Source organism: Myotis nattereri (genome assembly GCF_964212035.1).
Source record: "Myotis nattereri genome assembly, chromosome: 4".
NCBI classification, from domain to species: Eukaryota; Metazoa; Chordata; class Mammalia; order Chiroptera; family Vespertilionidae; genus Myotis; species Myotis nattereri.
This window is the reverse complement of record NC_138079.1, coordinates 102,158,441-102,169,209: the sequence shown is the minus strand read 5'-3', so window position 1 is coordinate 102,169,209 and position 10,769 is coordinate 102,158,441. Positions and strand designations below refer to the sequence as shown.

Genomic DNA, 10,769 nt, shown 5'->3' with positions numbered 1-10,769 from the left:
CGACCGCGCTGGGCCTTCTGGGAGTTGTGGTCCAGGCGCCCGGCGCGGTGTGGCGGGCGGGACCCGGCTCTGCAGCATTCGAGGTCTAGAAGGGGGCCCACCCGAGTCTGGTGGGAGCAGAACCCCCTCGAGTAGCTCCAGGCTGTCAACCTAGTCCCAGTCCGTCAGACCCAACCAACACTTAGCGGAGGGAAAGAGGACCCGGAACAGGAAGGGAGGGCGGGGAGAGGTAAGGGTCTCTCTCTCCCAAATAATAAGTGTGGAAGAAAGGATGGAATTATTAATTATTAATTATTATTCGCCATTTGCCACCGCCGTAGTAAGGACTGATTTAGGCCAGACTCATTAGTGCAAGCTGAAGCCGTTGGGTTAAGGTTTGTTGGGAAACAATATGTACGCAGTCTCACAGTATCTCCCTGCAGATTATTTATAGTGAGGAAGGGAAAAGAAACCTGCTGTAAGAAATCTGGCAGACTTCATCTGAACCAAGGACAGGCTTAGCATCACCATCATACGCTGGCATCGTCACAAACCTCCAGCTGTGCTGCACTGGGCAGGGCGCAGCATCGCTCCTGTAGCATTCCTGTAGAAAATACTTTTCTGCCCTAGCCGGTTTGGCTCAGTGGATAGAGCCTCGGCCTGCGGACTGAAGGGTCCCGGGTTTGATTCTGGTCAAGGGTATATCCCGGGTTGCAGGCTCGATGCCCAGTGGCCAGGGGTGTGAAGTGCAGGAGGCAGGCGATCAATGATTCTTTCTCACCATTGATGTTTCTATCTCTCCCTCTCCCTTCCTCTCTGAAATCAGTAATTAATATATATATTTAAAAAAGAAAGAAAGAAAATACTTTCCCTATTCCCGTGGCACGGAGGGGAATCAAATAAACCCGAATGGAAGGAACAGCTGCTAACGACTAGGCAGCTCTATTCCGTAGTGTCAGTGTCATGAAAGACAGAGAAAGGCCAAGGAACAGTTCTCCCCTGATGAAAGGAGAGGAAACAGGGCAACCAAAGGCTGCTCTGTGGCTCTGACATTATTGGGACTTTGGCAAAGGTTGGCTGGGCACTGTGGGTTAGGTAGGATTATTATAGCGTTGTTCAATCCCTCATGCGGGCTTACATCAGAAAAGCTTGGTCTCAGGAGATGCATACTGAAATATGTAGGGGGATGTGTTGTGATGCAATATCTGCGACTTAATCTCAAAAGATTCACAAGATAATCAATCATAACATGTAGATGCCCACATAGAGAAAAAATGTGATAAAGTGTTAACACGATGAATCTAAGATAAATATATGCGATATGGAATGTATTGGTCTCACAACTTTATTTAGGTTTGAAAATTTCCAAAAAAAAAAAAGAAAGAAAAAGATTTTTAGAGTTTTTGAAAGGTTAAAGTCGGTGGTGCTTGGGCAGGCTAAATAGCCACCACACATGGTGATTTTTTAAAATTTAATTTATTTAAGGTAAAGGGGTTGGGGGATGGGGAGAACCAAAAGGGAAGGGCTACACAGCACTGAGCCAAAGGGCATTGGGTCCAGGGTGGCAGCAAAAACATACTTAGGACAGTGACACAGGGAAGGGCAGAGAAGAAGCAACAGGAGAGCCCAGGCTGGGTTGCCTCGGCTCGCTGGGAAGTCAGAGAAAAGGGGACCTTGGAGAGAGGTTCACAGGGTTTGCCCAGGAGGAGCTGCCACTGCCCACTGCTCCCCTGGTTGCAAGTCTCATGGGGTCCCTTAGAGGTTGGGGGTATGTGCCTGTGGAGGGTGGGAGGGGCGGGGAGAAGAGAGGACAGGGAATGGCACTGGTGTGCTCCTTGGAGGGAGAGCACGCCCTGGGTCCTTTGTCCTGCGCACGTTTCTCTCTCTCTTGCAGGTAGAACTTTGAGGGGAGGACTCAGGGGAGGACTTCCTAGAATATTCATCAGCTTTCCAGGTGTGCTTCAGGGTTGTGGTCGCCACTGATGGGTCGGTGCCAGGACAGGGGGTCATTAGTCAATGTAACTGGTCCGGAGGCAGGCCAGGTGTCACTTATCTGGTTTTGCTGCTCTTCTGGGCCTGGAGCTGAAATACAACTGAGGCCCAGATGTTATCTTTAGGGAGGAAAAGGCCAGGGGGTGTAAACCGCCTGATCAGCGATGTGAAACATCAGAGGTCCAAACTGCATGGCCAGTGGCGTGCTCGGGGAGGATAGGTCACCCGGGTGAGGTTCTTGTTCCCCAGTTTTGCCCCTTGCGAGGCGTCTGGGGCTTTCTGCCCTGGTGAGTGTCTGTGCCTGGCCCATCGTCCTTGCTCTGCTCATGTCTATCTAACAGTTTTTTAGAGTCTCTGAGGCTGAGAAGATAAAGGAGCCCTTCCTACTATTTCAAAATTTAAAATCAAATCAAAACTAAAACCAAAATAAGAGGAAGGAGATCCAACCGGGTTGTAAATTTCCCCCGTGACTATTGGGCAACACTTTTTAGGAAATACTCAAAACAACATTCTTTCAAAAAAGGTGTTTCCTCATTAGTATGACCTGCCTTTGCCCCTTCTAGTGGTGGTGTCTAGAGTGCTGGCCCCCATTAGTGTACGAGGGCACAAAGGCTGGGAAGGGAAGCTGGTTCACACAAGGCCCTGAGCAGCAGGCAGGGTTGGACCTGGCTGGCTGGCTGACGTGAGTGGCTGCGTGTGGTTTGTGTGAAGGCATCCAGGCAGGCAAAAGAGCTGAGCAGAGCACGGTGTGTGTGTGTGTGTGTGTGGGTGTGTGTGTGTGTGTGTGTGTGAGAGAGAGAGAGAGAGAGAGAGAGAGAGAGAGAGATGAGAACAGTCCCTGGAATGGCAGGCTTGTGCAGGAAGAGTGGACCATCCCTGTGGCTCAACATGGCAGGGCTGGTCCCAAAGGTCGCCCCTGTCAGACAGGTGAGGAGCCTGAACTTGTCCTTCTGCTGGACAAGGGCCCTTGCAGAGGACAAACGGGCCAGGGTAGGAAAGGCGGGGGAAGAGAACGCCCGGCCTAGGCAGCTTGTCAGGACCCAGCTCCCACCGCAGGAGGAGGGGGCTGTGGGTCCTCTTGTCCTCCTTACCCAGAAACCCAACAAACTCAGGTCAAAGGTGAGGTATGATGGAATTAGAGGTGGACGTGGCTCATGCCTCGAAATGCACATGGACTTTGCTGCTGACCCCACAGGAATGGTGGGTCATGTGAGACCATCAGACTCCTCCGCTCCAAAACCTGGACAGTCTCTCCTTGTCCCGTGGGGCAGAGCCCAGACTCCTCAGCTGGACAGGCCAATCCGTATCAAATTCCCAGCCACCTGAGCTCCCTCCAAGTTGTCTCAGCCCCCACTCCAAGCCCTTGCCACAGCCACTTTGCACTCTTCGACGGCCCCATCCCCACTAAACGTCCCAAATGCACAGCCCAGGGTGAATACCCCCTCCACCAAATTCCCATGGCTTTAGGGTCTTCAGACATGCAGCAAAATGCTGCTGTGAAGGGTGACATTATAAGTCCCCGCAGCATTATAAGCACCCGAAAGCAGGGGAGGGGTGGGATAAAATGCCCTGTATGATCTTTTAATGCTGCAGACCTTTTGTTCCTCGGGAAATAGTAATCAAATTGCCAGTCGTCCCAAAGGAAAGATGTCATCCCACCTCCCTTAACACCAGACTGGGATGGAGTAAGGGCTCCAGAAAAGGCCAGAGGAGACGGGTGTGTCCTGGGACAGTGCAAAGGGAAGCAGAAGCCAGTGACCCAGGGGGCCTTCACGTGGCCACCCAGGGGGTTTCCAGTTCTAGATGCCTTCTCTGACCTTGACTCATGAAAGGTGGCGTTGCGGGGGGGGGGGGGGGTGGAGGGGGTGGGGCATGGAGTTGGAGGCTCTGGGCTAAGTCAGCTGAAGGCCTGGAATTGCTGGGACCACAAAGAGCTCTGCAGGGATAGGAACCCTGCTAAGGGACCCAAGGGACTAATTTAGGGCACCTCCCCAGGGAGAGGAGGTGCATTTGGATCTTCTTGGGGGGAATTTCCAATATTATAGGGTTACTTTACAATGCACTGAAATGTAAAGTAAGCCATGCCTATTCTAATTGTGAAGACATTTTTTTTTTAATGTACAACCAGATTCTACAAAAGAAAAAAGTTACGCAAAAGACAGATAACCTCAAGTGTTGGTAAGAGTGTGGAGAAATGGGAGCCTTCATATATTGCTGGTGGGAATGTCAAATGATAACAGCCACTTTGGAAACCAGTTTGGCAGTTTCTTTAAAAGTTTAGACATGAATGGACCATATAACCCAGCAATTCTATTCCTAGGTATCCACTCAAGATACATAAAAATATATATCTAGACAAGGACTCATACGAGAATGTGCATAGCAGCTTTATTCACAATAGCCCCAAACTGGGAACAATCCAAAGAGCCATCAATTGCTGAATGGATAAGCAAAACTGGCCCAACACCATAGGATGTTATTGAGCCAGAGGAAGGAACGAAGCACTGATGCACGCACTACAAGACGAATGAACCTGGAGAACGTTTGCTGAGTGAAAGAAGCCAGACTCACCAGGACAACTCCTGCAGGATTCCATTTATTTGAAATGTCCACAGACGCAGAAGCATATCAGGGGTTTCCAGAGCTGGGGGGAAGGGGCTGGCTAGAGTCAGGAGTGACTGCTAATTGGCATGATTTTTTCAGGGGGAGGGAGCCACAGAAATGTCCTAAAACTGGATTGTGGTGATGATGGCATAATTTGGAAAATTTACTAAATATCTTTGAGCTGTACGCTTCAAATTAGTGGATTTTTATAGTATGTGATTCTACCCCAATACAGTTGCTTTGTTTAAAAGCATTTCCCGCCGAAACCGGTTTGGCTCAGTGGATAGAGCGTCGGCCTGCGGACTGAAAGGTCCCGGGTTCGATTCCGGTCAAGGGCATGTACCTGGGTTGCGGGCATATCCCCAGTAGGAGATGTGCAGGAGGCAGCTGATCGATGTTTCTCTCTCATCGATGTTTCTAACTCTCTATCTCTCTCCCTTCCTCTCTGTAAAAAATCAATAAAATATATTAAAAAAAAAATAAAAAAAAAATAAAAGCATTTCCCGTCCATCCTGAGTGTTTATTTCTGAATAGACTGTGCTGCTTGCAGGGCCGCTCTCCTGGAGGCTTAGGTAACCTCAACAGCCATCACAGGACCTTGAGGGAACCCCCAGGACTCCCCGTGAATGGGGGGCTGTGGTGTTGGGGGCCAGGCAATGAATTCTCTGGCCCTCTTCCTGAGGCTTTGGAACAAGGACCAGCAAAGGGAAACTTCCATAGCCACCTTGAGAGACGGCGATGACAGTCCACATGCTGCCCATGCAGTTTCGGGGAAAACAGTTCTCCCCAGAAGCAGCCTGAATGGGAGCGAGCCCACGCCCTGAGGAGAGGACCCATGGGAGCCCCGCTCTCCCATCGGCCTGGTCCGGCCTTGTTAAAATCATGGCACACCACACAGAGGGCAACTGTAAGGATGCTGCCGCAAGGGAAAGAATGCAATTCTTTTTTTTTTTTTTAATATATTTTTTATTGATTTTTTACAGAGAGGAAGGGAGAGAGATAGAGAGTCAGAAACATCGATGAGAGAGAAACATCGATCAGCTGCCTCCTGCACATCTCCCACTGGGGATATGCCCGCAACCCAGGTACATGCCCTTGACCGGAATCGAACCCGGGACCCCTCAGTCCGCAGGCCGACGCTCTATCCACTGAGCCAAACCGGTTTCGGCAGAATGCAATTCTTAGGGACCCTGACTCGTGTCTCTGCCCGCCGCCCTCTCTCCCCATCCCGGTTCCTTTGTCTCCCCACCCATGGGATGCCCGCATTCTATGTTAGGCGCCAGGTGTGCCTGGCCCAGTGGCAGCATCCTGCCCCTCGCTCCCCAGTCTGGGTGGGGGCCCTCCGTGGAGTGTGCTGGGGTCAGGGATGGCTGAGCACAGCTGGAGACTTGCTCCTCTTGCCAGCCCAGAGCATGACCACAGCTCCTGGGGGGGGAGGGGGGGGTCATACCTCATGGGCAGAGCTCAAGGCAGGTGCAGTTCACCCTCTGCACAAATCCACCTACCAGGGCGGCATTGGCCAGTGTCAGGATGGCGCCCGGCGGGAGCTCCTTGCCAGTGGCAAGGTGTGAGACTTCCCCGGGGACCAGCGCTCGGTCCCAAATGGCTAGGCCAGCGATGCTTCCCACAAAGGCCTCAGAGCCATCAAACCCACCCCCTAGGCTGTCTTGCTCCTGGCCCAGCACCAGGGAGCCCCCGGGGGGGATCTCATAGCCCTCCCTGAAGCGGGAGCCGGTGGCGACCAGCCTGCGGTCCACGTGGAGCCAGTACCTGCCCAGGAGGGACGTCCAGATGACGCACACGTGGTGCCACTGGCCGTCCAGCAGCGGCTGCAGAGGGAGCTCCCTGAAGGCCGGGTCTCCAATCACAAAGTGGATGGAGCCAGGGACCAGCGAGTCGCGGCCGTGCAGCACCAGCTTGTTGTCATTCTCGGTGGTGGCGTAGGAGAGGAGGGTGCCCAGGTGGCCCGAGGCTGTCCGGACCCAGCTGCAGACAGACAGGGCCCGCAGGCCGGCGAGGAAGCCGGGGCGGAGGAAGACCACGTTCTCAGTGGAGGTGTTTGGGAAGACGAGTGTGGGGCCCACGTTGCAGACTGGAAACAGAGGGGGAGTGGAGAGAGTCAGGTCCTGCACCACCAGGTCACCCAGAAACACCCAGAAGCTTCCAGAAACATACATGCTACGGGCTCTTCCTTTGCACCAGGCAGGCGGGCCTAAGACCCTGGCTGTCATCAGGCACTAACTGTGAGGGCTGCGTCTCATTGTATGACAGGCAGGAAAATGGAGCCAGGCAGGCATGTGCCTTGCTGGGGAGCAGGCCTGCGCCCACACTCCTCACCATAAGGGAGCCTCTGTATGAGTTTCCTGTGGCTGCTGCAATGATTCTCCATAAACTCAGTGGCTCAAAACAACACAGATTTTGTACCTTATAGTCCTGGAGGTCAGGTCTCACTGGGCTAGAATCATGGTGTTGGCAGAGCTGGCTCCTTCGGGAGGACTCAGGGACAAGCCCTTTCCTGCCCTTTCCAGCCTCTAGAGATGCCCACATTCATGGCTCACGGCCCTTCCTCCATCTTCAAAGCATATCCCTCTGTCCTCTGCTTCTGTTGCCCGGCCCTCCTCTGACCCTGATGCTCCCGCCTCCCTCTATAAGGAACGCTGTGATGACCCTGGGCCCACGCTATAAGCCAGGATCAGCTCCCATCTCAAAATCACATCTGCACAGTCCTCTTTGCCACATGAGGTGACATATCCACAGGGTCCCAGCATCGGGACATGGACGTCTTTGGGGGCCACCATCCCGCCCACCAGATTCCTGCCAGGTCTGTCTGTCTGTCTGTGTGTGCGGGAGGGGTGGAGGGACGGGGCGGAAGGAGCAGGGGTAGCCTCCAGTTGCTGCACCTGGTCTGAGGTTCTGATTGGCAGGCTGGGGGCGGAGCCTGGAAAAATGCTTTTCTAGACCCATCATCCCATTGAGTTTGAGGATGGAGGGCCTCCTGTGGCTGGCCTCCAGCTCCTCTCTCCACCTCGGGGCTCCTGTCATAATCTAGGGCAGTGGTCCTCAGCCAGAGGTGACTGCGCCCCAGGGTACATCTAGCAGGGTCTGCACAGCATTTTGGTTGTCAAATCTACAGCCTCCATTTCCAAGAGGTCAGTGGGTTGATCCTGTCCTATTTTTTAAAAAAATATTTTATTGATTTTTTACAGAGAGGAAGGGAGAGGGATAGAGAGTTAGAAACATCGATGAGAGAGAAACATCGATCAGCTGCCTCCTGCACACCTCCTACTGGGGATGTGCCCGCAACCAAGGTACATGCCCTTGACCGGAATCGAACCTGGGACCTTTCAGTCCACAGGCCGACGCTCTATCCACTGAGCCAAACCAGTCAGGGCTGATCCTGTCCTACTGGCGAGGCCACCAGCATGCCCGGATGAAGGGAAACCCTGATTCCGAGGAAGGGGCCCCAGAGGCTGCTAACCAAGGCAGCGGGAGCCACCTGGTCAAAAATGCAAGTGAAAGATACAGGGCACTAGTGGGTGGAGGCCGGGGTGCTGCTGAACACCCTGCAATGCCTGGGGCAGCCCCACAACGAAGGACCGCCTCGCCCCAAATGTCAATAGTGCCTCGGTCGAAAAGCCCTCACCTGGGGAATCAGAACTGGCTTTTCAAAGGCCCGGGCCCTCCACGGGCGGGCACAAGCCCCACGAGGTGCCAGCTGAGCCAGGCCCTGCAGAGGCTCGTGCGGCGATAGTTGGGAGCATCGGTGGGATCCCGCCAGCCCTAATGAGGCCAACCTCGGCCATGGAGCGGCGTATGCTAACGCCAGGCAGCACCCCGTGTGTGCATTCACCCCTCATGCCCAGGCCAAGGGGACCTACAGGCTGGCTGTCACCTGGATGGCCCCTTTCTTCTGGGACGGGGTATGTGGGGCGAGAGCCAGTGTTCCCTCCACACAGAACAGGGGAGAGGCTCATTGGAGGGGATCAGCGGCCTACCTCCTTAGTTAGCGAGAGGGAAAGTGGAGGTGGATAAGGGAAGGCAGGCCCATGAGACTTACCTTCTCCCAATCTCTCAGGGCGCCGTGCCCACTGGCTGTTTGGGCCTGGCGGCTCCCGTGTCCCCTGGAGATGGCCAGCAAAATCCCGAGGTAGGTCCAGGGGCTCAGGCGAAGTTCTGAGCACCTGCCTGCCCTCCTGCAGCTTCGGGGAGCTTTGGCTTGGCAGCGCAGGCCGGGCAGGGGGTGTGGTGCCAGGGCAAGCCACAGGAAGCCACTCCTTGAGAGCATCCAGCCTGGCGCCCTGGCTCTGGACAACGTGCGTCAGGCGAGCCAGCGTGTCCTGCAGGGCTCGCATGTCCAGGGCCAGGCTAGACAGTGCCTCCCTCTGCGCCGCCTGCTCCTTCCTCTCCTGGGCGAGCTGCTGGCTCCTCTCCCTCAGGGCGACACCCAAGGCCAGCAGCCGGGAGTCCACCTTCCGGCTTCTGCGCTCTGTCTTCCGAATCCAGGTCTTGAGGTGGCCCAGGTCGCCCTGCACCGTGGCCTGCGACTGGTTGACGGCCAGAGCCAAGGCCTGGCTCTCCTGGGCCAAGCTCTGGAACCGGGCGTCGATGTTGTAGGACAGGTTGTAGTTGCTGGCGATGGCCTGCAGGTGTGTTAGGGTCACCTCCTGGAACCTCCGGAACTGCAGAGGCACATAGCAGCCTTGGGGGCAGGGCCCGGGAGGGCTCCGAACAAGCCTTCCCTGCCACGCTTCTGTGGCGCCTACCAATGGCCGGCCAGTCACCATGACCAGCCCCCTCCCAGCTGAGTTCAGGGAGGAGGGGGGACCAGCTTCAAGTCACTCGGTAGCACTGTGTTGGGTGAGGGCTTCAGGCCACCAGCCTGGTCCCCCACTCTTCACCCCTGACCCTCGGGGTCCTCCCTGTGAGTGGACGGACACCAGGATGGGCCGAGTGAACTGCTTGTTTGGGTCAAGGTGGGGAGCACTTGAGGCAGGCCTGGTCCATGCAGGGCGGGGAACTGGCTACAGACCGCATGGGAGTGTCTGCTCCACGATGGACTGATGGGCCGAAGACCTCACCCGCATGCCCAGTGCTGCTACCTCATCCGCTCCCCTGCCCCGTCTTTCTCCCTCCCCCCTGCACAGATCCAGCGGCCTGGATGCACCCTTGGGGGCTTCCTACCCACTCCCAGCCTCTGACTCCCACCCAGCCCTCATGTGTCAGAACCCTTACTTGTCCACAGAACCTGTCTGGGAAACCTTTCTGCTGGTTTCCAGCTATCGGTGAAAATAACATCAGCTGCTAAAAATAACTACAAACTCCACGCCTGTGTCCATAGAGTGCCAAGGCTCACTACTCCATTTCTGTAAAGTCTGTCCTTCCTGTTGCCAATTAAAAAAAACAAAAAACAAAACCACCTGCCCTGCATGGTGGGTGTTTACCTGTTCCTCCAGTCTGCGGAGCCTCTCGAAAAACGGTTTTCTTTGCCCCGTAGGCCCGGCTTCCTGCAACAAAGCTCCATGCAGGTATACGGGCACAAAAATAAGCAGGAAAGACAGGGTCGTCCTTCCAGGGCAGCCCATTCTGAGAAAAGCAGTGGGAGTTGCCACCAACCTGTAGGATGCTGCTGCCTGCCTTGTGCTCCTGCCTCAGCCTATGCTGCCTCCAGCTCTCAGTGGAGAAATTTTCCTTTTTTGACTCTGGCTGGGAGTCAGGTACTTCCTGCCACCAAATGAAAGGCATTTGCCTCCCGGCCCACGGGCTGGGGAGATTCAGAGGTTCCCAAGGAGACAAGCTTAAAACAGATGCAGTTTCTTTGGAAAATAATTCTATGGGGTGAAAGCCCTGGTCCGGCTGGCTCAGCGGCGGCCAGGGGTGATTGCTTTAGCAGGAGCACAGGGACTCAGGTTCCCACCAAGAGGAAGTTGAAGCAGGACAGAGAACCTGGCTGGGGCCAGGGGATCCTTGGATCCAAGTCTGTAGTGGGGCCCAGCACCGCACCGTGCACAGAGCATCCTGTGAGGACATCTCTCCCTCGAGTAAGACAAAGGACATGGGAGTGGGAGCCACCGTAATTTATTTTGGGAACAGGTTGTGTAGTGGGCTGAATGGTGACCCCCAAAATGTAGGTCCAAGTCTTAACCTCTATACTTGTGCATGGGACTTTATTTGGAAAACGATCTTTGCGGAAGTAC

At 54.7% G+C, this 10,769-nt stretch overlaps 1 protein-coding gene across 1 annotated transcript; it reads right to left on the bottom strand.

Moving 5' to 3' along the window:
- Nucleotides 1–5,523: 5,523 nt before the first annotated feature.
- Nucleotides 5,524–10,172, bottom strand: PTX4 (pentraxin 4). The gene is made up of 3 exons (XM_081088846.1): nt 10,017–10,172; nt 8,633–9,254; nt 5,524–6,667 (listed from the first exon to the last, which is right to left on the bottom strand). The coding sequence occupies exons 1-3, from the start codon at nt 10,155–10,157 to the stop codon at nt 6,027–6,029; spliced, it is 1,404 nt and encodes a 467-aa protein (XP_080944972.1). The 5' UTR covers nt 10,158–10,172; the 3' UTR covers nt 5,524–6,026.
- Nucleotides 10,173–10,769: the final 597 nt, after the last annotated feature.

Excerpts from the sequence above, each read along its gene's own strand:
- PTX4 (XM_081088846.1), bottom strand. The coding sequence starts at position 10,157 with ATGGGCTGCCCTGGAAGGACGACCCTGTCTTTCCTGCTTATTTTTGTG. Across the intron at positions 9,255-10,016 it reads TCCGCAGACTGGAGGAACAG|TTCCGGAGGTTCCAGGAGGT; the intron begins GTAAACACCCAC and ends GTGCCTCTGCAG. Across the intron at positions 6,668-8,632 it reads CCCTGAGAGATTGGGAGAAG|TCTGCAACGTGGGCCCCACA; the intron begins GTAAGTCTCATG and ends CTCTGTTTCCAG.